Consider the following 27,020-nt stretch of genomic DNA (forward strand, 5'->3'; position numbering starts at 1 on the left):
TCCATGATCACTCGCACCGTTTGACTCAATTCTCTGGAGGCAGAGATCCCCGTGTGCTCACGGCCCTGCTCCCTGGGTCCACAGGGCGGGGCGGGGCATGAGGGGGCTGCAGGGGTGCGCCCCCCGCGGTGCCCACTCCAAGCAGGCGGGGGATCTGAGCCCGGGGCCCGGCGCCAGGTGACCCCGGCACAGCACCTGCTGCCCCTGGTCCCCCAGAACACACAGCAGTGGAGACGCCCCCAGGGCGACCCCCCCCCCGCCCGTGGCAGCCGTGGTTTCCGCCCCTCTCGCCCTCATGCGGACCTGGCGCCCTGTGACCCAGTCTGTGTGACCGTCGCTATTCAACCCAAGACTCTCTTCCCTGCAAGTGGGGTTTTCCATGGGCTGTGCCCTCCTGTCCAAGTCCAGTCTGGAGGACACATCCTCCCCAGAGACAGGGAGTCGCCCACAATGGAGTCTGCTGGGGACCAGGCCCGGGGGACAGGGCACTCGCCCCCCAGGACGAGCAGCCAGTCATCCAGCAGGAGCCCAGCCTTGGGGCTTCGGCCTCAGCAACTGGCCCCCCTGGGTGGTGGCGAGGGCCGGGGGCCCCTGTCCACCGAGCGCAGGGCCCCTGGCCAAGGACTGCGCACTGGCCCCATGCAGGCTGTCCCGCGTGACGACCTGGAAGCTGAGAGCAGTGATCACTTTCTGGTGGAAGCAGTGACCTCCCGGGGCCACGGGGCGCCTGCCTCCAGACAGCTCACTCAGTGGGCTCTCCCCTCCCCCGCCCCAGGTGGAGCCCCCAGTCAACGCCAACTCTTCCGGGTGAGACCCTGCCGAGTGACAGGCTGCCTGACCCTCGGGGCCCAGACGCACAGCCTGTCCTGAGGGTGAGAGTCTCCACTTGGCCCCGGCCCCGGCCCCGGGAAGCTCCTCCTCAGCCCACAGGTCGGCCTGACTGCTTGACAGCTCTCTAGACGCAGAGTGGCATGCGAGCGTGCTTTCTGCCAAGGACTCATCTCTGGGAGACGCTCAGGACAGAGCAGAGGCAGGCTCCAAGCCCCTCGGGCTCTGGGCAGTCCATCCAGCAGTGCACAGTGGCCCCTCCGGGGAGCTGCGCGCTGGAGAACCTGCTCCCCAGCTCTGCCACACGGATTTCTAAACCAAAAGTAAGGGTGTATCCTAGGGAGCTCTGCCCCTCACCCTGGGTCTGCCTCTGGGCAGCCGGGGCCCCTGGTGCCCCCTGTCCTGCGGGACCCTGCGCCCCGAGGAGCCAGTGTGGGTGCCGGAGCACCAATCTCCCCTCACCCCGCCCGGCGCAGGGGTCCTCACTCACCCACGCCCGAGGCGCGCACATGGCTTGTTTCCTGGCTTCGCAGACCGTGATTCCCGTGCTGAAGCACACACCCTGCGGACCCCCGGCCCTGGAGCCCAGAGACTGAACTGTCCTCAGACGGGTCGAGAAAGCGCCAACACGTCTGAAAGGTAATTGCTTTTAATTGTCTAGGTTTTCACTTACGCAACATAATAAAGGCGGATTTATGTGACTTGATATGACATTTTTACAAAAAATGTCCCCCCAACATCTGGGCACAGTATATAAATATTTACAATGAAAAAATAGGCAAGGAAAAGGGAATCTTCATTATTCAAGACAATTTCTTTCCAATGCTTATCATAATCCTGAAAATAAAGTACTTCGTTAGCTTTTCAGGCATCCACATTTACACGGTGCTTCAGCTGATGTCCAGAGAATTGAGGCATCAGGACTCTGCCCTTTTCTACACTATTTCCCAAGGTGTCTGAGAGTAAATGAGATACAAAAATGTAAACTTTGAAAGAAGAGAAAAAAAGGATAAACCTGTGAACACGCTGATAGAAAGGCCCTTAGAGAGGTTAGTATTTTACACTAAAAACCAAAATAAAATGCTCTCTGTTTCCTTAGTAGGGACATTAAACTTCAATTTAATTTGGTTATATTAACAAGAATTGCCTCTAAAGAGGATGTTAAAAAAATAGCAATGACATTACCATCTTAACTGATGAATATCCATCGCCTTAATTTTCTCTAAAAGAAAGTGTGATCTTTTAAAAAGTGACGAATATAAATTATATTGTGGAGGGCTTAAGAAGCCTCTAAGTATGGTATCTTTACATATGAAGACTTTAAAAAATAAATTCGGATAGTGCAAGCCAGCCTCTTTAACTTGGTGACGTCACAAACACGGTCAGCTCCGCCGTCTAGAAGCACGCCCTGCCTCTGGCCGAGCCGGCCGTCCCGGAGGCCCCGGGAACGTTCCCATGGCGGCCCCCCGCGCTGGGCCTCAGGTGTGGGAGCTGCGCCGGCCCCGGGCGCCCAGGGACACGCGCAGCCGCGGCTCCCGCGCCCGGTAGTGCTCGTTGAAGTCCAGCCTGAAGCTCAGGAAGCGCAGGCTCTCGTCGGGGCTGGTCGTCAGCAGCACCAGGAACTGCTGCACTACACCCTGCGGGGGCAGAGGGGGATGCGCTCGCTCAGGCGCCGTCGGAGCTCCCGCCGTGGAGCCCCGTGGGGGTTTCCAGCAGCTCCCACCCTGGCAGGGTCCCGGGACCAGGGGTCACACCGTCGATGGAATTCACAACAGCAGCTTCACGGGAAAGGACTAGCCAACAGACTTCCCGTCTGGCCCTTAAGCTCTACAGGAGTCGGTGAAGCAGCAAAGCAAGCACGGAGAGGGCACCTGTCTGAATTCCGAGCAGGAAAGCCTGCTCACCTTCCACGTGCCTAGAAAGCACAGAGAGTCGGGAAGCCCCGCCAGGAGACACTCAAGAGCTTAAGGAGCAGACGCGCGCTGGGAACCACGGCCTCAGGGCCCCGGGCCAGGGCCGAGTCGCTAGAGGGGCCCCCGCTCACACCACAGATCCTCCTCCACTCGGGGAACGTGTCTGGGAGTTCCGACCCGTCTGAGCCGCAGAGACGAGGCCGCACTGACTGAGGGAGGCCTGTCCGCCCCTCGACAGCCTGTGTTCCTTGCGGGGGACGGCACGAGGTCTGGACACGCACCTGGTAAAAATGGGTCAGAATGCGCAGCTGGGAGCACATCTTCGGGATGGACTCCCGGAACTCCCGGACCCTCTGGCTCTCTTGCTCCTCCTCTGCTGCCGTCACGCCCCACTGGCCCTGAGTCAGGAGAACCAGAGGTCAGACTCCGAACGAAGACGCACGCGGGCTGGGGAGCTGTTTCAGGGCTGTCTCCTCGCGGTTCTGACACGCGTGGTCAAGGACACGCAGCCGGGAAATCGCCCTGCTGCTACACCATGGGGGAGAGTCCGGGACGCCCGCTCCAAGACCGTGGCATGCACACATGTGCCCAGGTATGTGCGTCGGGGGGTGGGGGTCAGAGAGCAAAGAGAAGGGTGGGTTCCTGCTGGAAAACAAGACTTCCAAACACGAGACACACAGAAGGATCCTGTATGTGTCCGAGACACCTGACCACATCCACGAGTGCTGCAGGAAGCTGGGAGAGAGCAGAAAACAGCTCTCCGGGCCCCCGCACAAGGCCCCAAGTGCAGGCCTCAGGTCTGACGGCGGCTTCTTGGGTCACGGCCTCCTGAATGTCAATCACTCCTCAGGCACAGTTTCAGCTCTGCCGGCTCCTGCGGTCTGGACACAACACACCGGACAACCCGCCTCACTATGCAGGTCTGCTCCGCAAGGCGCTGGCGCGCACAGTGGGTGCCATCTGCAGAGGGGCCTGGCCCAGAGCGCAGGCTCCCGGGAAAGGGCAGACTCTCCAGGGCGGGGCGGTCTGGAGTCAGCACGGCTGGCTTCCCCAACACCGCCTGCCTGCCCAGCAGCTGACACGGATGAGCATGTGAGAACGGGCGCCCCGGGGAGTGTGTGTATTTATCCTCACTCCCACTTTGTGAATCAGGAAACGGGGTTCCGGCAGGGCAAGTCAGCAAAGGCAGGAAGCCGGAGACGGGCGAGAGCCTCCAGGCTGCCCTGCCCAGGAGGCCCTGCGGGTGTCGCCAGCTCTGATGTCTCACTCACAAACCCTGCTCCTGGCAACGCAAATGGGGTGAACACATGTTCGGGACACATACAGGAGCCTTCTGTGTGTCTCGTGCCAGCAGGAGCCCACCCTGCTCTTTGCTCTCTGACCACTCCCCCCCAACACACACACACCTGTACACACCTGTGCACACCTCGGCTTCAGAGCAGGCGTCTTGACCTCTTCCCCGTGGTGCAGCAGCAGGGTGATTTCCCAGCCACACGTCCACGACCCGGTGCGTCAGAGCCGTGAGGGGACGGCCCTGAAACACCTGTCTCCACATACACAGAAGACAACGTGCCGGACACGCTGGATTCTTCCAAGTTACACCCCCACTGACACAGACAAGGAAACACTCAACACAGAACCGAACTGTGGCGGCTGAAGAGCCATCTGTCACCACCCCGAGAACAAGCACCTTGAAAAAGCCAAAGCCTGTACAGATTATGCCCAATACAAGGAACCCCACCAAGACCCAAACTTATCCAGCATTTGCACTTCCAGGTTATAAATGAAAGACTTCAGGGAGGTCGCTAAACACAGCCACAGGGCAGAAGTCCAGCTCCTGCGTGCGCACCCGTGTCTACCCGCTCCAGACGAGTGCGTGCAGTCAGGCTCGCCCAGCGGAGACGCCGACGCAGACGGGCGTCCGGACACTCCCTGAGGGACACTGGCCGGAGACCCGAGCTTCCCGTGCACTTGGCCTGCATTCGTTTTTAAGCTGGGTGACGGTGGCCACCCAGCTCACTCAGGGCCCAGTGGGGCACAAGGCAGCCGCAGCAGAGCCCCTGCGGGCTTGCGGTTTCCACGGCAACTGCTCACCACCTGAACCAACACGCCAGCCGCCCCCAAACCACACCTCAGCTTCCCGCTGCTGCTTCTTGTCCTCAAACTGCAGGCGTCTCTGCAGTTCCTCCAGGGCGGCCCTGCAGATGGCATCCTGCGTGCTCTGAAGCTCAATGATCTGGTCGAAGACGGCTCTCAGCTGGTTGAGAAGGGCCTGGAGAGAGAACAGCCTTTTCTCTTATGAACAGAGCCCTCAACGTGCGTAGTAATCACTACACCTTTCAAATAATACACTGACCATTAGCAAAAAACCACTGTAAACCCAGACATCGACTCTGACTCTCAGGGGCTCTTAGCTGTTCTCACTCACCCACACCAGTCCCTGAGCCTCCACAGTGACGGGAGCGGCCAGAGCCAGCCCCGTCCACCCCACCTCCTGGCCCCGCCACGACCTCGAGAGCCCCCACGTGCCACCCAACCCCTGGAGCCCGGGGCCGAGTCTGCAGTGCAGCCACTCTGAGGGCCAGAAAGAGACGGGAAAGCATCATTTTATTTTTTTTTTTTGGTGACATATGCCAAAACCAGACCCACAGGATATGAGAGAAAATTCTTTAAAAAATGTACAGATTCTGCAAGGATTTTTAGAAGACGGTGTACCAGCCTTCGCACCAGGAATGGAAGGGCGGTTTTGAACAAGTGTGACAGTACGCCTGCTTAATTCAAAGTATCTTTGCCCAGAGTCACAGCTAACCAGCAGACTCAAAACTCAGGTGGAAGGAAAGGCCCTGCAAACATCATGCTCCCCAAACGGGCCCCCGAGGTGAGCACAGGTTTAGTGGGGAGCGGCCCTCAGTAAGCCTGACGTGCCACTGAAGTCACATAGTTAAACTTCAAAGATGCACTTGGAATTCTACTTCCTACTTCACATTTATCTCAAGTCTCAAGTGAAAGCCAAGTGTTGCTTATTTCCCCAGATTTTTGAATAAAATCAAAGCTCCCAGAAGCTTCAGCACACATAAGACACAACGTTCAGAGCAGGGCCTGCAGGAGGGACAGTCAGCAACAAGGGGTTATCCTGACAGATGGCCTGTCCTGACTCCAGCCAGGGCCCGAGGTCAGGCTTCCACCTGCGCCCCCGATGGAGGGGCAAGCCCTGAACGCTCATTCCCAAGCTGCCTGGGGCTGTGTGGCTGTCAGAGGTCCCCGTCCATCAGGACAGCTCCCCTGCCCAGAAGGCGGGCGGTCACAGCACTCTCTCCCTGCCTCACACCCGCTCCTGCCTCAGCCCCACTGCCCCAGCAGACACATCCACCAGCGCCGTGACAGGCCCGTCCGGCCACCTTACCCTGGAGTCAGCGTCCAGCAGGCAGCGGGAGATGACGGTGCCCAGGAAGGCCTCGTGTGCAGCGATGATGTGGTCTAGGTCCTGCGCCTGCTGCACCTGGTTCCACAGCTCGTCCCAGGAGCACTCGAGCACCTGGAACCGACACCCAGGCCCAGGGGAGTCGTCCCAGGAGCGCTTGGGCAGCGGGAACCGACACCCAGGCCCGAGGGAGCAGGTGGCGCGGCCCGGCCTGGCCCAGGGACACCACGCAGTGGGGCGGGGCCGCGGGGGCGGGGCCCACCTCAAAGGTGATGTAATACTGCATCTGGTGGATGAAGTGGACCATCTCAGAGGCCAGGACGTGGCAGTGATGCAGCACCCCAGAGAACTCTGCAAGAGAGCGGGCGGCGGTCAGACTCCGGGCAGGCCTCGGGGCAGGGCGGTCCTCCTGCGGCGCCAGCTCTGCCGCTCGGCCCCACGGCCGGCAGCCTTCCCGAGCCAGCCTCCGAGCGCAGACAGACAGGGCCGCCCAACTGAGCAATACTCCCACGGAACACGAGGGTCTGACGAGAAACGCAAAGCACAGAGCGTAACCGAGTTTCAAAATTAAAGAAAAAGTCATTTTATAGTAACGCAGTATCTTGAATAAGATCAACTTTATGATTTCTTTACAGTTAACTCGGTCTGCCTACAGTGTGTGAGACTTTCACTATTCCCTAGCTATTTGGAGACAAAAATGACATCCCCTTAAGGAATATGACCTTGTCACCCGGGAGGAACGTGAACTTGGAGGGGGTGGGCAGAGTCCAGACTCCACTCTTATTCTTTACAAAACCAGCGAAAGGCTGGAGGGTCACCAGGGAGCAGCCACTGTCTGCTTGGAGTTTTCACTTATTCAGGGACTCCGCTGGACCATTACGAGATACCACCGTCCCCAAGGCCCCATCAGGGACTTGTCGGGGGGGACACCGACAAGGAGACGTGCCCTGGCACACCACTGGGGCTGCTCCTGGCCTGTGCTGAGCTGCCCAGACAGCCCGCTCGCTGCAGCTGCGGCTCCGGGAGGAACCGTCTGCACCCCTCCTCAGAGAGGAGCGACCCCGCGAGACCCACGAGCAGGGTGAAGACAACTGCACGCTGTGCATCTAACACTCCCCTCGAGCCGAGGCCAGGCCACACGCAGGGGCTCTGCGGGCCACAGCGACTCCTGGCCGGGGAGAAGCTGAGGCGCGAGGCCGCTGGACTCACAAGCTGTCAGCTGGCCCTTCACTCCGAGAAATACAACTCACACCTGAAGCAGCCCTGAGTCTCCTTACCCAGTGCCGTGGGAATACGTTTAAAGCACAGTTAAAACATAAGTACTTCTGTTTTCACAACTGATCCACAAATACGCACATAATTCTAAAAGTCCCAAGAGCAAAGCAACCTTCACCCTGAGGTCCAGTAAGGACGCAAGCAAGCACCCCTCCCGCTGGAGCGAGTGGGCAGCAGAGAGCTGCACAGACACCAGGAGGGGCCACCTCCCCTCCGCTGACCGAGGCGTCAGACCGTGAGTGATTCTCTACTGCCCCCTCACGGCTGCAGGAAGAACTTCAGGGCTGGCTTCAGACACACCAGCTCTCAAGGGCTTGACCCCTCCCGCCTCGGCTGGCCTCTGGGCATCTGCACCAGACGCTTCTGCCAACTGGAGAAAGCACCGGAAACAGCCTTGAGAGTTGTTGAAAATACAAAAATACCCTAAAACCAGGTCTTCACGAACTCAGAATCGCCTCCTCCCGCTTGGAGCTGCAGTGGACGCAGCAGTGTTTGAAAGTAACCTCACCCACGACCCTCGCGGCTCGTCTCTCGAGGCTCTGGAGTCAGAGGACACTGGTGAGGCCTCAGGTCTCCCCCGGATCCGGGGCCTCCGATCAGGGCCAGGCCTCCAGCAGACCCATCTGACATCCACCGCCCACGGGGGCCCCGGAGCGCTGCACAGACCCCTTCCTGATGGCCGGCCCGGCGCCCGGGTGCGGCACTGAGGCAGGAGACCAGGAACCAGCCGAGGCCACAGCCCCGCTGCGCAGCGCTGCCCAGCAGCTGGGCAGAGCGCTAACCGCCTGGCTTAGAAGCTGGCAAACAGATGAGGACGACCTACTCATCCACAGGGACAGAAACGAGACACAAAGGGACGCTCACAGCGAGGAAGGCCCACCGGCCTTAGAGGCACCGTCCCGCAAGCCTGGACCACTCCGAGCGTGAGAGGGACCGCTGCCATATTCATCGCCAGGAAAGGAAAACAGTCCCGAGGTGACGGGGAGCCAACCACTCCTCCCTGCTCAGGTTTATTTCCAACAAGGACCAAAAAGGGGCTCCCCAGACACAAAAGCTGTTCGAGAGAACACAGGAAGCTCATCACCAGTGACCCTGGACTGCACGTCCGTCTCACCTGGCTCCAGCTTATCTGAAACATAAACCCAGTTGCCACTAACAGCAACAGTTTTGAGATTCACTAAATCTAATGAAAGAATTACCGTTTCTTTTCAAAGGAAAAAAACCTCTTTAAACCATTTCAGATCAACGTCGTCTTTTGTCCAGTTAAATATATATAAATGGATTTAATCATGTAGGCAGACCATTATCAAAAACTCTTCTCCTAAGCAAATCATTTTCAGGCCTAACTATTTATTCCACACAGCTGACCTTGACAAACATTCCTGAAAGGACACCTAGGACGGTCACCACTGACACTGTGCACGTGACCAGGCAGGCTCAGGTGTGAAGGGCTCACACGCCGCTTACAGGAGCATTTTGTGAGTCTTCCTATATTTCTGCCTCAGGTTTACAGTGGGAAGGACGTTTCTAAACCTCCTGTGTTAACAAGACAAACCACCCAATGGATCTCTGCTCATCAAGCTGCCTGGCCGTTAACAAGGAAAACACTGTCCTGTAAGTTAGGTTACAAGTAAGAACCCTGTACCCCAACAGAATCAAGGGCAAAAAGAGCAACTTGCTGGGAAAGGAAACACCAATGACACATGAAGAGGCTCTGCAGGCAAAGGCGATTTTAAAGCTTAAAGAGAAGGAAGTGAGCTTCCAGAGTCCTCCCTGGAAGGGAGATGCGACGGGAACGCCCTCAGTGGTAGGGCTCTGCACGCCCACGGCAGGGGGCACAGGCTCCTTTCCTGGTCAGAACCAAGATCTCGTATGCTCTGGGGCACAGCCGAAAAAAACTTAGAATAACAAACAATAAAAGTAAATAAATGAACCTCAATGTTCACCTATCAAACTGACAGTCTGAACAATTTAATATCCAGTGTTAGCACCCCCTCCCAAAAAAACCCCAACCAGCAGCACAGACAGCTTTCGGCCAGTGAGAGCTGTGTTTACGGGGATGTGAACGGACTGGTACAGCTTTCCTAGAAAGCGATCTGACAGTATGCACCAAGGAGCTAAAGTGGAAAGACTAACAGATATAAACGGCAGTAAGTATAAAGTAAGAGCAAGAGTCGTACCTGTTACCCCAGCAATTCCACTTCCAATTCACCTATGCTGAAGAAACATTCAGAGGCACGTAAATACGCATTTATACAACACGGCATTGTTTCCACTAGTGGAGAATAGTTTAAAAAACCACTAACCAAAGAGAAGACATAAAATACGGCCACACGAGGCAATATCACGCTACCGAAAGTGTTTCACAGGAGGTTCCAATGACAAGAGAAAAGGCTCAGCGGAAGAAGCTGAAACTGAGCACAGCACAACAGAATCACGTTGAAGTCACACAGAAAACGGATCGAATAAGCGTGAAGTTGTCTCCAAGGAGTGAACTCACTGACGATTAGGCAAAGTGAGAGAGAAGCCAGTTCACACGGACACTGCTGACACCCCCATGAGGAAATGCACAGCCAGCTAACACGCTCAGCTGCTACAGAGCTCAGATCTCCCCACGTCCATCAACACCACAGCTGCTTACTTAGAAAACTGAAATAATGAGCGTCCATCCACCACACTGAACAGACCCACATCAGGCAACGGGGAGGGTGGGGACCCTGGGCCCACAGGGAGGAGGGCAGGGCAGAGGGAAGGTGGGACGGGCCACTAACATGCAGGGGTGCTCCTCCCGAAGGTCCCACAGGTGAGGCAGTGCATGGCCACGAGAAGGGGACGCTGAAGGCATTTACCGTCCACAACCATGGCAGGATCTAACGGAACACGTCCCCTCTGGCCTCCGCCCCAGCTACTTCAGGGGCCCCACTACCCACCTTCTGGGAAATGAGCCCAGAGAAAGCTGGGCCAGGACCACAAGGGCACCACAGGCCACCGGCTGGGTCCTGGGGATACGGGCAGCGAGGGCGCCCAGCAAGCCCTCGACTCCGCACGATCAGGCAGGCTTGGTGCCTGCCAGCCCCAGCCTCGGGGCTGCCCTGACCTGAACTCGGGGGCCTCCGCCTGGTGAACAGGCAGAGCCGCGTGGGCCCTTCACAGAGCCTGAACTTGGGGGCCTCCGCCTGGTGAACAGGCAGAGCCGCGTGGCCCTTCACGGAGCCTGAACTCGGGGGCCTCCGCCTGGTGAACAGGCAGAGCCGCGTGGCCCTTCACGGAAGCTGCCTCCACCGCCAGAGGACTAAGGGTGCGACTGCCTGCTCTTCTGGTGACATCATTGGTGGAAATACTTTCTTGAAGGTTCTGATCAAATCCCTTTCAATACAAAGACTTCAAATTTACAACTGAAGTCATTCAGTATTTATAAAATTAAAATAAACTTAACTATCTGACATGAAAGTTTTATTACAGCTTTTAATTGTAAAAATTATAAAATCTTTTCATGCTCTGGTTAATGATCCAAATCAGTATATAAAGCAATTTCCAGATAGACTTTAATTAAAACACTAATAAGTGAATTCTAAATGAGCTGGTGATCTACTGAACGGCTTTCTTTCCTTAATATTTTTTTAAACACGTATGAACACTACATGATTCTTCACTATAAGAAACTTCACGGCCTAAGAAAAAGCTAACGACTCAATTTGTTTTTCCTGATTTGCACTGAAGTCAAGATAGCGATGTTACAAACGAGCCTCTTCACAAAAGACAAACCCACTGGCACACTTTTCAATTTCTTTAGGGACCTCTGCGTTAGGTTGCGGATGCCGTGGGCAAGCAGCTACCTGGCAGGTTTCTCAGGAGCTTGGCGTTGCACATGTGGCCCTTCCGGATGTCCGTGAGGATGTACTCCATCCGCTTGGCCCGCCACAGGAAGTTGAACACGCGCAGGTAGTGGCTCATGCACTCTCGAGTGAACACCTGCAAAGAGCAAAGCGGGCTGACGGGGTGCAGGACACGCACGTCCTCCCGGGCAGGGCTGCGTCTCCTGTGCGCTCCCAAAACAAGAAGCCAGGACACGTGCACCCTCCCGGGCAGGGCTGCGTCTCCTGTGCGCTCCCGAAACAAGAAGCCAGGGCCATGCACCCTCCTGGGCAGGGCTGCGTCTCCTGTGCGCTCCCAAAACAAGAAGCCAGGGCCATGCACCCTCCCAGGCAGGGCTGCATCTCCTGTGTGCTCCCAAAACAAGAAGCTAGAGCACACAGAACCAGTTCTCACACCTTCTAAGCCGTAGGTAAGCACACACACAGTCCATTTTAGGAAAGCCTCCTCGTGTAACAGCCTCACTGACCACTAGTGTGCCAGAGCATACTCAACAGCCTGGCCTGATGACCACAAGTTCCGTGTGACAGACATTGGCTGAGCACGCAGCAACCCAAGACGAACGCCCACCCGAGGGCTGGAGGGCAAAGACCAGACGGACAGCGGCCATTTCCCTGCGAGTCCCTGGCGGACCTCCACCAACCAATGACGAGACCCCTCGTCCTTCCAACCCAGACTCTCTCATCGGACCACCAACCCACTGGAGATGGCATGGAAACTGACGCCTATTAGTCACAGGTAGGATCTATCCCAAATTTCTTTTCAAATAAATCTACAATGCTAACTTCTTTTCCTAACTCTACTCGAGCTTTTAAAAATCTAAAATCCTGAAGACAGAACACTGCACAGTCGATCGTTTATGCAAAGTCCACAGCACACAACCTCGATACTACAATAATTAAGTAACCATATATGCAGACCAAGTTCAGTTCAGCTATTATTCCAGACACATTTTGTGAAATAATCGAGGCAGCTGGCTTTGCTACAGTATCATTTATACTACAAAAAAAACACATCAGTATACAATATTAACATGGTAGATGATATGACAGTTTCCAACAAACTTGTTAAAATATCCGGTTTTGTACCCTAAAATTACTAGAACTGTTTAAGATATACGTTAATGGGGAAAAAACTAATTTGCATATGACCAAAAATAAAGCTTGAGAGCAGCTATGTATTGAAAACACGGTAGCTTTGATCTGGGAACCTGTGTGTAAAAACCTGCCCCGGCAGCTGCCACCTCGGAGCAGACGGACGGCAGAGCCGGCAGCCGCGGGGGAGCCCAGCCTTGGCGCCGACAGTCTGCCGGGCCGGCCGGGCCGCTGGGGACAGACAGGCTGGCCAGGACGGCGCCCACAGAGGCCACGAGGGAGCCACTGCAGAGCCAGGGACGCGGCGCCTCAACACGGGAGCTCCCGAGAATGAGAAGAAACGGGGGTCCATCTTCAACACTTCAGAGGGAAAGCGACAAGCAAGGCCAGAGGGACCTCGGTCAAGGACATCCTCCCAGTCTCAGTAAGACAGACTGGGCGTGAAGAGGGTGTCTACCTACAGAGGCAGGAGAGAGCCCTGCTGGTCACTCCCATCCAGGCCAACAGCGACACTGTTTAAACGCAGTGAAAGCGCTGCACACAACAGGACAGCTATGCCCTCAGCCATCCGGACGGGTCATAAACACCAAACGTTACCCAAGGAGCAGACATACGACTCCCCAAGCACACTTCGTAGTTCGCGGCAAATGATCCTGAACTAATCGATCCAGTCTAAGAATAAGGGAACAAAACGAATGATCCATCCATCAAGTACCTGCTGACCCTACGACAGGATAAATGACATTCTAACAACTGTTGAACTATTACAGCACTTTAGCACTCAGTGGCTGCCTCACACACACACACGCGCACGCCCCTGGCTTGAGTGCTCATTCAGCGGGTATGTCTTGGTGCCAAGCGATCACTTCCAAGAGAGGCTGTCAGAGACGCAGCAGCTCTGAAGCTGCCCGCGGGCCTTACGGTGGCGATGGGGCCGTCCACGTGGTAGTCCAGGCTGAACACGTCCCAGCCGGTGTCCCCCGGAGAGACCTGCGGGACAGCACACACACTGCAGGGCCTCCAGCCCCGCGCGGCCACAGCCCTCACGCGGCCACACCCCACGGAGAGCAGTAAACGAAGCCGCTTCTAAACCCACTCAGCGTGTGGAGCGCCAGCCGTGCGCGAGCAGAGACGCGCAGCTCTGTCCACACGGCACCGGGCATCACGTGCAGGGATGAAGGGCACGTCCGGCTCAGACTCACTCCCCCTCTCCAGACCACCCCCAGACCAGAGCAGCCTCAACAGCAGGGCCCCAAGCCCCACGAGGCACTGCCCACAGCCCCGCGCGGGGCCCAGAGCCGGCACCTCCAGCAGCCTCACGTCCAGTCGCCTGAGGATCTCCGGGCTATCAAACTGGGCGTTGGTGGCTCTGACGGCGGTCTCCAGAATTCCAGTCAAGTTGTGCTGGTACAGAGTCGTAGCTGGACGGGCAAGCTCTGGTCTTCACAGATTCGTATAAAAGTAAGAGGACATTACTTGAATTCACAATAATCTCTGGAGAAACTTAAAATCACAGAGCTCAAATTATAAAAACACAGATGGAAACGACACAACCCGGGAGCAGAAGTTTCACAGAATCAACGGCGAGTGACACTCCGTCGGGCCCTGGGGGAGTAAGACATTCCTTTAAAAATTAATTTCGATTCAGCTTAAAACTGGTCTTGAGAGTTTTGATTCCTAAAACACTGAACCAGGTCACGTGTTAGGAAGCACAGCTCCTCACTCCAGCCTGGCCCTGGGGCAGCGTGAGCCCTGGCACCGCCTGCAGATCCCCGTGGAGGACAGGCCTCAGCTAAACCAGAGCAACGGGGCGTGGGACACCCAGAGCCGCACTGCCAGCAGACCCTGAGGACGAGCGGCAGCTGCGGCCCCACACACCACGCTAACAGCTCTCTGGCCGAGCCCATCCTCCCCAGCGGTGCACAGAAACTGCCCCGCAGCCTTCAGGGCGCAGGATGTTGGCAGGAGAGGCTGAGAAGACCAACAACGCCAGCATTGCTCAGGTGCCGATGCAAGCTGGCCAGGGATGGCGCCTCCTTTTAAATTAGAAACTGGAAACGCACTTTTGAGAAGAAATGAAGCTTTTGTTTGATACCAAGGATGAGATGCTCCAATTATTAAAACCGAGCAGAAGGCAAACACAGGTAAGTCACCCAGAGGACGAGATCTGTAACGTGGCCCTAAAGGTTCAGAAATGCCCGTGTCCCCGCCCACCCCCTCCCACCTGCTCCCCCCACCTGCTCCCCCCACACACTCATGTTTGCGCCCATTTGCCCTACAGACAACTTTCACCCAAAGCTAAGCCGACAGAGCAGGGCACACACCCCTTACACATCCGTCAGGGCCTGTATTCACAGGTACACGAGCCTCCGCAAACAAGGCAAACAGAGCTAGACGGACTGACGTGACAAGGCTTTATCTTCCCAAGGCTCTACGCGAAGTCAACAAACTTCCTCTAATGCCACTCGCTCTCTGGCCTTGCTGAACCCCCACGCACGCATGGGCGCGCCCGGCGCCGCCTTACTTGAGCAGGTCCATCAGGTGCCGGATGAAGTCCCCCTGGCCGAGCAGCAGGTACCGGCGCACGGCCTGCATGTGGTCCAGCAGGCTGTACTTCCTGTTCAGGACGTCCAGGAGGTACTTGCTGGTCTCAAAATAAGCTGCGTCAATTTTCCCCTGGAACGCATTTTCCAAATCCGTGAATAAGTCTGCAGCTGTGAAGAGCAAAAGGGAGAGCACACACACATGATCGCGTTTCACGGGGGAGGAATGAGAGGCTCCCAGGCACGCGCGTCGGCCCACGCCCCCCGTGGCTCCTCACACGCACGTGTCAGCCCACGCCCCCCCCGTGGCTCCTCACACGCACACGCGTCGGCCCACGCCCCCGTGGCTCCTCACACACACGTGCCAGCCCATGCCCACCTGTGGCTCCTCACACGCACACGCGTCGGCCCACGCCCCCCCCCGTGGCTCCTCACACACACGTGCCAGCCCATGCCCACCCGTGGCTCCAAGACAGGCCACAGGAACCGCTGGAGCCACCAGCATCCCCAGCTGGGACCCCACAACACTGCCAACGCTGGACATGGAGCAGACACCTGTGTTCCCACCTGGAGAAGCCCAGAGGGGACTGCTCACCACATCACAGATTTAAAGGTCACAGCCCTTCCACAACGGAGCCAACTCGAGGCCGCACTGAAACAGTGGTTCAGAGGGCGTGGAGCGGGTCAGGGGTGATGGTGTTGAGGATAAGCCCGAGATGGCACGTGTTACAGGCATGACGGCTAGGCGCCGCCAGCATGCAGCCACATCAGGGCATCACAGGCTCCAGGGAGGCCAGACAGCATCCAGGGCAGACGGGGGCAGCACACAGGGCCCAGAGGGGCTGAGCCCCCAGCCTCAGATGGAGGAGGAGGAGCACCCGGAGCTGATTCACACAAGCAGCTTCCTAACGCGGGTTTGCACCCATGTAACCCAAAGCCACATCTCAACACTGGATTTCTCCTGAAAAACCCTGACGACGCGTGCGCAGGCGAGGAGAGACCCCCGCGTGGCGCAGCAGGCGCCCTGCCAGCGTCGCCCGCGTACCGTCCTGCAGGGGCTCCACAGACCTGGCCGCGGCGGCCACCTTCGCGGGGGGCGTCCGGTCGAGGCACACCTGGTGCAGGAAGTTTATCGACTTTCCGATCAGAAGGACCTGAGGGGAGACACCCAGGAGTCACCGTCACCCGGAGCTGGGGCGGCCGCACGCCCACGCTCTACAGCCAGCCACAAGCCACAGGGTTCCACTGACTCAGAACCAGCAGGAACACTGGGCATAGTACCAGGGGAATCTCAGGACCCGAAAAAACTATTAACAGACACATACAAATACACATTGATGCAGTCAACACACACACACTCCACCTCAAGAACGCAAACCCTACAAGGCCACGAGGCGCGTTTCACCGCAGACCGGCCTGGTCCCCCGCGAAGGCAGGCGCGCACTGGTGCCCGAGCCGCAGGAGCCCACCTTCCGGCACTGGTCCATCGTCATGAAGGACGGGATCATGGACGTGCGCAGCGTGTATTTGTCATGCCACAGCCGGTCCGTCTTCACGGTCGGATCCGACGCCACGAAGAACTGCAAGTGAGGAGGCGGGAAGACGGGCAAAGTGATGCTTCTGGCAAAGTGTACACCAACCGCACGGCAGGGAGCCAGCAACCCTGACCTCCAGGGGCAGGAGAGCTGCGCTCACAGGAGCACGCGTGCCAAAGGGCATCTCGGCAGCTCTCTCTGAACGCAGTCGCTCATCCCCCATTCCTTGTAACAAAAGGTGGTGCTGAGACAAGCTTTTCCCTAAGACGCGAGGTGGTCCTTCAATCACAGCATCTGCTCTCCACCCGGAGGGTGGGAGGGGGCAGTGCTAACTCACAGGGACTCTTCCCAGACCTCTGAGCCCGGCTCCATTTTCAACTCAAGCCGACTCACGAGTTTTCCCGCCCTCCTGTGTCAAACAACTGCGTATCCGCCACCAGGGTGTCTGCCCCAGCCCTGCAGGGGCCTGGGTCTGGAGCACAGGCACCTTGCCTGAGGCACACAGCTCAGAGGGCGGGCGTGGCCAGCTCCCGACCTGGGCACGGCCAGCACCAGCCCACCCAGCAGTCCCACGCGGAGTGACCTTCTCGGGGCGGCTCTGTCCTGAGAACCACCGTGCTCGGAAGCTCCCCGGTCCACTTCCTCAGCCTCACCAACCCGGGGACCAGCCTGATGGCTGACGGCAGAAACGACGGGGGACGCGAAGGAGGAAGCTGAGTCACCGCTGCTTCGAGCTCCTCTGCTTCTGCACCGAGGACGCTCTCCTTCTCCAGTCACGGTCCTAACAGGCTCACGCTTTTATTCTGTAAACTCCATCTTACTCTCTGCGTCCAAGTGAGCTCCCTTCCCGTCACGCTGAGTCGGCCGTATCTCCAGATCCCACGTCTAAGGGCTGACTCACGCAGTGCTTGCCTTTCTGTCTTCTTTCACTCAGCATAACGTCCCTCCAAGTCCATCCGCGTTGCTGAAAATGGCAGAGCCCCACTCCTCCCTGGCCGAGTAGCATTCCACTGCGGACACACCGCATCTTCTCTCCTCATGCCCCTGCTGACAGGACACTTCAGCTGCTTCCACGCTTCAGCAGCCGGCAGTAACGATGCTGCAAACACCAGCCCGCACCTCTTTCCAAATGGGCGCTTCTGTTCGTTGGGTGAAAGCCCAGGAGGCGGCGTTTGTTGAGAAAGCTCTGTGCTGTCTCCACAGGGGCTGCGCCAGTGCCCGTCACCAGCAGCAGTCCCCTTTCCTGCACGCTCGCCAACATCGGCCGTTTCCTGACGGCCAACCTGACAGGCGTGACGTGCCGTAATGCCTCCCTGCGGCCTCGGTTTGCGTGTCTCTAACCATCAGTGATGCTGAGCATCCCTACATGCCTGTGGACCATCTATGCGTCTCCTCTGGAGAAACGCCTATTTCAGAAGATCCCTTCAGGGCTCTAGTCTTGCCCAACTAGCGGACCCAGAGGCAGTTTTAACGGTGCTGCAGAAGTAGCAAAGCTCAGGGGACACCTGGGATCTTCTCTTTCAGGGAAAAGGAGTGAAAACTCGACCCTAGGGTGTAGGTCAGTCCCACCCAGAGGCAGCCAAGGTGGGACGCTGGGCCTCACTCTGCAGCAGCAGGACAGGGAAGGGTCCCAACAGCAGGGAAACACGGTGTTCAGGAGAGCTGCCTGGGAGGCCCACACCATGAGCCCGGGGCCAGGGTCAGATGGAAAACAGTCCTGCTCAGGGTGAGTCATGTGAGGCGCACAGAAGGGAGGGCTAAGCCAGTGGGGTGCAGGGTGGGCGGGGGACAGTCCCCCAGCGCAGGAGACAAACTCAAAGCTGCAGGTGCAGCCCCTTCCGCCGCCAAGCCAGCCCCCCTCCAGGACTGACTTCAGAGAAGCTGCTAGACACACATGGAGGCCCATGAAGGCACAGCCACCTCATTAATGCGGTGGAGACGCACACCTACAAGAGCACGATCTGCTCAGACAGAGTCACCGGGTAGAGTCCACGCCAGAGCCACGCCACGGGGGCTGCAGGGCCCCCAGAGCACACGCACGGGGCCCGCGTGCGCTCACACCAGGGATGGGGCGCCCAGGGCACATGCTCGGGGGCTCACACCAGGGATGGGGCACCCAGGGCACACACATGGGGCCTGTATGCGCTCACACCAGGGACGGGGCGCCCGGGGCACAGGCACGGGGCCCCGAGTGTGCTCACACCAGGGACGGGGCACCTAGGGCACACGCACGGGGCCCCGCGTGCGCTCACACCAGGGACGGGGCACCCAGGGCACACGCACGGGGCCCCGAGTGTGCTCACACCAGGGACGGGGCACCCAGGGCACACGCTCGGGGGCTCACACCAGGGATGGGGCACCCAGGGCACACACATGGGGCCTGTGTGCGCTCACACCAGGGACGGGGCGCCCAGGGCACACGCTCGGGGCCCCGCGTGCGCTCACACCAGGGACGGGGCGCCCAGGGCACACGCTCGGGGGCTCACACCAGGGACGGGGCGCCCAGGGCACAGGCACGGGGCCCCGCGTGCGCTCACACCAGGGATGGGGCGCCCAGGGCACACGCACGGGGCCCGCGTGCGCTCACACCAGGGAACAGGGCAGTGCGGTCCTGTCTACTTCCATTATTCACATGCAGTTTCACCCACGAGAACCGAGGGGAACGCAAGAACCCAGCCTCGAGGGCCAGGGCCTCCCACTGCCACTCCGCCCAGGCCCACCTGCCAACCCCTGGGCTTTGCCAAGGTCACGGCCACGTGTATCCTAGAATCCGCGCGTTTCTTAACCGCTTACTGTGCGTTAAAAGCTGCAACTCCCACTCGATCCCCTTCTTTACTAACATAACGCAGAGTCAAGGCCGAGCGGCGGGCCCGCTCCACTTCCGGTCAGAAGCCTGCAGTTTCACGGGATGACCGTGAGTAACAGTGACTTTCAGACAAATACGTTGCTTTCTAGCAGAACTAAGCATGTTTCAATGTGTAGAATACAAATACTCATACAGATGGCCTGGCTCAGCTAACCAGTAACCGTGACCGCATCAGAACACACGATGGGCGCCTCCAGGACAGAGCAGGACGAGGACACCCAAGCCCCAGCACTGCCGCCAGCGTGCTGAGGAGCAGGGACCCGGCCCAGGCTCCTGAGTTACGGGGAGACCCATTTCCCACCATCGCACACAGCTCTGCTCGACCCGGTGTTGGGAGGACAGGCTGGCCCGTGGGTGTGCCCAGCACCCTGCTCTCCAAGGAGATGCCTGCAAGCCTGGCCCGTGGGTGTGCCTGGCACCTTGCTGCTCCAAGGAAACACCGCAGGTCTGCCTCACCTCAGGGTGCGACCGGCACCCCGCTGCTCTGAAACACCGCACACCCAGCCCATGGGTGCGCCTGGTGCCTCACTGCTCCAGAGAGACGCCTGCAAGCCCGGCCCAAGGGTGCGCCCTGCGCCTCGCTGCTTTGAGACACCGCAGGCCCAGCCCATGGGTGCACCCAGAGCCCTGCTGCTCTAAGATACCGCGGGCCGCCTCACCCCGGGGCGCGCCCGGCGCCCCGCTGCTCTAAGGAGACGCCGCGGGCCGCCTCACCTCGTGGTGCGCGTCCTCCAGCTCGCCGTCGTAGATCCAGCGGTACAGAAAGCTCAGGACGGGGTGTGACACCAGGCTGAGGATGTGCTGCACCAGGGACCGCATGGATGGGTCCCCTGTCTTGGTGTAGGCGTGGACGGCCGAGGCCAGCTCGCCTCCCTTCCTTCCTGGGGACACAGAAGCCACCGTGAACACAAACGCTGAGGCCGAGGCGCAGAGACAAAGCGAGGAGGAAGAGGCCAGGGGCCCCCGGCCAGGAAAGCATGCGCGCTGCGCAGAGCGCCAAGCCCCAGGCTGGAGGTGGGAGAGGCCCAGGCAGACGCACGCACGGGGGCGAGCAACACGGCTGCTGAGCCAGACCTGGGGCCAAGGGGGGGCGGGGGAGGCCGAGGAGAGGCCGCAGAGTAAGGGCAGACGCGTCTCCGGAGCACAAGAGGCCTCAGGGGACCACACCCCCACGCCTACTTCATCTCAGGGAGGTCCTGAGCGCCACGAGCGTAAACCCTGGCCCACGGGCTCTCCCCCTGGAAGTCCAAGTCTATCCACCTGTCTTTGGTAGCACCCTTCCGGCTGCCATGCATACAGGGCAGACACAGAGTCAGGCCTCAGTGACCCTCCCTACAGCTGCCTTGAAACCGCGCAGAATGACCTTGGCAGTGGTCCACCAGGGCCGCCAGGGTCTTTAGTCTTATCTTGGGGTCATACGTCCACACCAGGAGGCGCCGGAGCGTCAAGCTGCTCTCGAAGCCCAAATTCACACCCTGATCGTCCTCCAGCTGCAGCTGAAAAACGAGAACAAAAGAACGGCTGAGTACAGCCACCCAGGAGCCCTAACCCACGTCTTAACCCACGTCAAGTCCCGGGGAAGGGGTGATCCTCACGTAAACGAGACAGAGGGCCTCTGGGAGAGGACAGCTCCTTCAAGATACAGGAGGTCTGCCTCAGGCCGACAGGACCCTGAAAGCGAGCCGCAAGCTGACTCCAGGACACACCACAGCTCTACAGGGGCCCAACCCTTCCACCAGGACCATCACACCTTAAAATTAGCGTAGGAGGAAATGCAGGGATTCTGGAGAGTGGAATTCTGTGACATTTCAGATCGTGATGAAATAAAAACAAGGGCTTACCTGGGAGTGCAGGACGGAGAGCAGCCGGTAGTACTCCTTGAGTTCCTGGTGCAAGGCCGCGCAGAAGCTCTGTGGAAAGAGAGGCAGGTCGTGGTCGCTGCGCTCAGGACAGGCGCCACCCAGCTGCGAAGGACGGCCCTCAGACGCGCCTGCTTCTGTCCACAGAGCTCGTGCAGGTGAACCACCTCAACACACGGACTCAACGGTGTCAGGGGCCGTCTCAGCACGGGCTTTGCAGGAGCACAGCGGAGGCGCAGCGCCGTGCTCATAACCTGCAGGGCGTTTCCTCCCTCCACACACTGATGCTGTATTTTTAGCTATATGCCTCTTACTCTGGCTCATGGAAGTACCGTTGATGTACAATGCCACGTCAGCTTCAGGTGAACAGCAAAGTCGGGGAGACCCCCTGAAGGGGGGAATGGCACCCCACTCCAGTGCTCCTGCCTGCGAAACCCCATGGACAGAGGAGCCTGGCGGGCTGCAGTCCGTGGGGTCACGCTGAGTCGGACACGACAGAAGCAACTTAGCGCACACACACACACACACGCACACACGCACACGCACACGCATGCACACGCACACGCATACACACGCGCACACACACACACGCACACGCACACACGCACACACACACGCACACGCACACACCCGAGTCACTTTGACACACACTTCACACACGACACTGTAAACCAACTGTCCTTCAATTAAACAAAGTTTAACTGAGAGAATTTTAGGTCAAAGGGAAGTCATTAAAATACGTAAAGTGACTCAGACAGGTCAGCGTTCCTAAACACTCGTTAAACATTAGAAGTTTCCTGGTCGATCACCTGTGTCAATATTTACTGTGCTTTCTATTTTCTTGAGAGGACCGTGGCTGACAAAGTGCATCATACCAAACCTGCTTCATGTAAAAAGGACCCGCCTCAGGATGACTTTCACGTGAGGTTCTAAGGAGACGAAGCGCTTCCTGAGGCGAGCGCCGCCCGAATCCCCAGGCGTCTCGCTACCGAAGCACACACCTGGCCGACAAGCCCAAACGAGCGGTCCAGGCTCCTCTGGTCCGTGTACTTTCTGATCTTGTTGTGCAGCCACCCCAGCTCGGCCAGTCTCATAGCCGTATCCCGCAAGGACTTGTTCAGGTTTGCCTAAAAAGCAAACACGTCCACAGCTAAAAAACTGCTTTTAACGCTGGAATTTTATTACTTTTTTTCCAACCACTTGCACTTTTATGTTTGTGATTCTCAGGCTTCAACACAAGAAACTTAAAGATCACCAACACACCACCCTGACATGAGGACAGTGAGGCCTGGGACACAGGCCGCGCCCTGGCGCAGACAACGCGTCAGGCGGGAGGGCCGCCACCCCCAGGAGGGCCCGGCGTGGCAAGGGCCGTCTGTGAGGCCAGCGGCCTGAGCCTCAGCCAAGAGACGCAGAAGGACAGATCGTCAGCAAGATGGACTGTGAGAAAGGCAGGCTCCGGAGGAAGCAAAACTGGGCGAGAGCGCCTCACGTGGGACCTGTGTCGGAGCACAGATGCCAGGACAGCAGTCCGGCAGGTAAGCCTGGCACCGGCACCACAGGAGGGAGGAGGTGAGCACGGAGGACGAGCCGGTACGGGGGCCAGGACCTCGCCTGCAGACCACCCGCGTCAACGAGCAGCACCTCCCAGACCAGCGGCTCCCACCTGGCCCTGGGGACAGTCACCCTGACTCGTGAGGGCTGCAGCGGGTCAGGGCACCGTACCTTCCCCTCCACTTTGTAACAGTTGTCAGCGCTGCTCATCTTGATGTTCCTGCCGTCTATGCCCTGGAAGACGTACAGGATGTCTCTGACGAGGGCCGCCTCGGTGACCTCCACAGCACCTGCAACGCGGTTTCCGTGCGGTGAACTGCTCGACACAGCTCGCCCCAGGTGATGTGTTCGCAACCAGAACAAAACTTAAAAGCTAACTGAGTTTAAGATGGAAAAGAATATGAAGTTATATTTTTTAAAAACACGGACTTTCTGAAGAGCATCTGGAGAGCATGTGGTTTGTCTTCCAAAAGCCCTTTTTTCAAAGAGAAAGCAATCCACGGGAGTTTAACACATGATCCAGGGGCAGCACAAGCCAATCCCAGAGGGGTGGGTAACCGCTTCATGTGGTGTCAGAGACCTGACTGACCACGCAGCAGGCGTGTAAGCCGGGCTCCATCCCCACCAGGCCACAGGCATTAACACACCGGAGAGGGTTTACGAGCCCCACAAACCCTGGAACAAAGGCCAGCTCAGAGCGTGGCTGTCACCCAATATCACAAGAAGGCAAGGCCCAGAGAGGCGAGGTTCCAGTGGGAGAGGCCCCGTCCGAGCACAGCCAGGTAATATCGCCCCAGCACGGGGCGACCCTCCACAAACACCAGATAAACAGAAACAGGCCGGCCGGGAGGAGGAGGAGGGTGCACACCCAGAGCCACGCCCGGCAGTCGTGAGCGCAGGTGGGGCTGGGTGACAAGGCCAACACAGGCACCCCCACGGGGCGCACGGGACACTGTCGGCTGCAAACCCCGGAAAACCCAGAGCCCGTCCTCACTCACCGCCTGCATCCCCGTCTCTCCGTGGCCGAGTCACGCTGCGGGAAGTCGCACTGGGGACGCCTTTGGAGGTAGTGGTTTGTAAGGAAGGCTGGCTTGCAGTCAACGTCCATGCCAGACGGGCGCCCAGCTGCTGCCGGAGACAGTCGCCCGTCCCTGGGCCCGGGTGAGACTGTCTGAAAAGAGGAGGTGCCTGCTGGGTCCGCACGCCGGGCTAGTCACAGAGGTCGCTGAGACGCTGCAGACACGCTCCCTGAGTCACCACACTGAGCCACTGGCCCGGGTGAGCCCGAGACCCGCGCGGCTGTCCCTCCCCGACTGCGGCCCCCGGGCTCCTGCCTCCTGCACAGCCCTCCCGGCTCTGTCACAGGCCGACCCGGCTGTGCCTGCAAACACCCACATACACTTCCAGCTCAGAGCACTCTAGGGTTCACTGCTGATTTTACCCTGGAAACCCATCCACGTTTGCTGAGTAAAAACCGATGACACCGCCCCCTGCCCTGTCTATCTCTCAGCCTTCACAGCACTTGACGCAAACAGTGGGATCTGCAACCAGCGTCACACACAGCAACATCAACCGCAGGGAGAGGCCACCCCCGTCAGGACGGCGCTCAGTGACGCCCGCGGGCAGCCCACCAGGGAGTTCCACAAGGACCCGGAGACAGCCCTTCCCCCAGCCCGCCCCCGGCAGGGGGGACACTGATCCGACGATGGTTCTGAGTACAGTTCCAAATTTAAGAGAAAGTCTAAACGACCACTTCAGTTCACGGTTCTCTATGCCGCTTTTTCAATATCATGACAGTAATTATTTCAACTACTTATATTAAAGGCGAAAACAAGAAAGTGTGTTTCAGCCAGACTCCTTCAGCCAGAATGGGAGTCTGAGATTAGATTTGGGGGTACATGGTGCTGTCTTTATAAAGTCCTAGGCTCTGTCTGTAATCCCCGTGTCTGGACACACGTTCTGTCTTCCAGTAACTCCAACAAACTTTCACCTGACTGACCCAGTGACAGGCGCGTCGCCGGGCCCCGCCCACGAGGGAAACACCGTCTGAAGGTGGCTGCGCCAGCCCACTCCCAGTTCCCACCAACCAAGGCACCGCACACCTCCCCGCGAGCCGGCCCTGCCGCAGCAGCTGCGTTACCAGTCAGGAGGCAGCCGACCCAACGGTCAACGCAGACGGGAGCGACCCGGAGGGTGTGCTTAGACAGCTGACTCCCACCAGAGCACGTCAGACCCAGGGCCGAGACACCCCGGACACGCACGAGGCTCTGAAGACTGAATGCTGGACTGAGAGCAAGGCCGCGCCCGCCTCCACCGCGGGGGACCCGCGCGAGCGCCAGCTTACCCCGGCAGCAGGGACGGGGGCGGCGGGGTCGGGCCGTTGAGGGTGTGCACACCGATGCTGCTGATGCCGCTGCTCCCCAGGCTGCCCGAGCTCTGGGCCGACGGGGCGCTGCGCTCCTGGTAGTTCAGCGGCAGGGTCTGAGGCCGGGCGTAGTAGTAGGGCGTGGAGTGGGCATCGCGTGGTAGCGCCTGAGCGAACAGCGTGGCGTAGCTGGAGACCTGAAAATAAGCGCATTGCAAATGCAGCTACAGAATCACACGAGTCCCCAGCCGACAGACAGTTCACACTCCATCTCTTTAGCTGCGTTTCTGTGCCCAGAGTGGCACAGGCAGACCTCAGAAAGTCCAGATCAGCTCTGGGAAGCAAACGGCAGAGCAGGCCACACGAGCGTCCGCCTTCCCAGCGCGCCTGCGGGCCCTGCGCACGCCGCCCGTCTGCTGAGCGGGCCCTGCGCACGCCGCCCGCCTGCTGAGCGGGCAGAGCAGCAGGCCTCTAGAGCGACACGCACACCTTAAACGCCTTCCCGCTTGAAACGGCAGCCACCACCCGACAAGGCGCAGCTGCCACAAGCCCTCCACTTACAGAAAAGCAGGCAAGCGCGGCACCTGCGAAGCTCAAAGATGTGCTGAGCTCAGTGAACGATAAATCAGCCGATTTCTGAAGTATGCTCGAGCCAATGAAAGTTTTAGAAAGCTTTCTGAGTCCCAAGACTCCCACATGGTCTGATAACTAAACACTCTACTCAGAAGCTAAGCAAAGTAAAAGTGAAATAATTACTCAAATAGCTTTAAAAGTCTGGCGTTGTTATATAAGGAAAGAAGGCTCGTTACTCAAGACTGTGGCTTTCAAGGTAAATCTGACTCCTTCGCGCACGCTCTCCAACCGCCTAAGCTCTCAGACTTCTGGGGTGGGGCACCTCATTACACCAGACCCTCGGGGACTCGGGCAGCTGCCCAATCGCACCTTCAAACACTGCCTGGGTCAAAACCTGAGCCCGCAGACAACGAGCTTTTCAGGAAATAACAGTAATTAATGCTCATCGTGGCATCTGACAGGAAAACCCTAGAAGCTCTTCTGACTCAAAGAACAATGAAGCCAGGCTCACAGCGACTGTGCACAGCAGAAAGCTGAGCAGCAGCAGCCCTGCTCTGCTGGCCAGAGGTGGTGTCTGAAGCAACGCTGTAACGTGATCCGCAAAGACGCCGTGAGGGACACAGCGCAATGACTGACAACGCCCTTAAAGGCAGAGGGAAAAGACCCTCGACCCTCATGGCCGCCCAGAGAGCGAGCTGTTTGCTTTTCTAATGTTGTTTTCTTGAGTACAGAAGCCAATTCCTCTCAGCACTTGGCATAGCTATCCCGACACAACACCGTGCCTTGGGGCGACGCCGCGATGTGAAATAGCCTCACCTTGCTGGGCTGCCTGCGCGGATCTTCACTGAGGCTTAGCAAGAGGTAGAGAATCGACCACTTATTTTTCAAAACTCCCTGTTGAGAAAGAAAACGTCAGAAGAAAAACTCTGTGCTACCCCGCAGTTTCACCATCCCCTCTCCTAAGTTATCCTGATTTCCCAAAATGGAAGTGCATCTTAAAACCCACGCGGCAACGTGGCGACATGGCACCCGAGCGCACCCGCTTTCAGGCGCGGCCACAGTGCCCCAGCAGCAGGCGAGAGCGCGCTCAGAGCCCAAGCCCCTGGGAGCCTTCAACCCCTGGAAGCTCACCCCAAGGCCCGAAGCGCTCAAGCTTTCAGATTACCCTATCCCCGACGCACGGCATGTCGTCCCTGAAACCACCCTCTCAATAGCCGGCTTCCCAAGCGGTGATTCTCAGAACAGTGCCATCATGAAGTGTGTGAATGCCTCCCCCACGGAAGCCTGACTTATGCCATAACAAAAGAATATCAGACAAAAA

The 27,020-nt window shown here is 58.3% G+C and overlaps 1 protein-coding gene across 2 annotated transcripts in view; it reads right to left on the reverse strand.

Annotated features, from left to right (window-relative positions):
- Nucleotides 1-1,461: 1,461 nt before the first annotated feature.
- Nucleotides 1,462-27,020, reverse strand: part of TUBGCP3 (tubulin gamma complex component 3) — a 33,068-nt gene continuing 7,509 nt past the window's right edge. The window contains exons 4-22 of one of the 2 annotated variants that reach the window (XM_027973798.3): nucleotides 26,516-26,593; nucleotides 25,106-25,323; nucleotides 23,760-23,932; nucleotides 22,933-23,051; nucleotides 22,209-22,334; nucleotides 21,190-21,258; nucleotides 20,712-20,844; nucleotides 20,063-20,229; nucleotides 16,417-16,527; nucleotides 15,993-16,101; nucleotides 14,929-15,118; nucleotides 13,710-13,845; nucleotides 13,326-13,394; nucleotides 11,274-11,409; nucleotides 6,425-6,513; nucleotides 6,145-6,276; nucleotides 4,873-5,013; nucleotides 3,023-3,139; nucleotides 1,462-2,465 (exon numbers count right to left, since the gene is read on the reverse strand). In XM_027973798.3, the coding sequence (XP_027829599.2) occupies nucleotides 2,307-2,465; nucleotides 3,023-3,139; nucleotides 4,873-5,013; nucleotides 6,145-6,276; nucleotides 6,425-6,513; nucleotides 11,274-11,409; nucleotides 13,326-13,394; nucleotides 13,710-13,845; nucleotides 14,929-15,118; nucleotides 15,993-16,101; nucleotides 16,417-16,527; nucleotides 20,063-20,229; nucleotides 20,712-20,844; nucleotides 21,190-21,258; nucleotides 22,209-22,334; nucleotides 22,933-23,051; nucleotides 23,760-23,932; nucleotides 25,106-25,323; nucleotides 26,516-26,593 (2,472 nt within the window). In that variant the 3' untranslated portion in view covers nucleotides 1,462-2,306. The remainder of the gene's footprint in view (nucleotides 2,466-3,022; nucleotides 3,140-4,872; nucleotides 5,014-6,144; nucleotides 6,277-6,424; nucleotides 6,514-11,273; nucleotides 11,410-13,325; nucleotides 13,395-13,709; nucleotides 13,846-14,928; nucleotides 15,119-15,992; nucleotides 16,102-16,416; nucleotides 16,528-20,062; nucleotides 20,230-20,711; nucleotides 20,845-21,189; nucleotides 21,259-22,208; nucleotides 22,335-22,932; nucleotides 23,052-23,759; nucleotides 23,933-25,105; nucleotides 25,324-26,515; nucleotides 26,594-27,020) is intronic. The other variant, XM_042255077.2, reaches the window with a different exon arrangement.

Source organism: Ovis aries, chromosome 10 (assembly GCF_016772045.2).
Source record: "Ovis aries strain OAR_USU_Benz2616 breed Rambouillet chromosome 10, ARS-UI_Ramb_v3.0, whole genome shotgun sequence".
Lineage (NCBI taxonomy): Eukaryota > Metazoa > Chordata > Mammalia > Artiodactyla > Bovidae > Ovis > Ovis aries.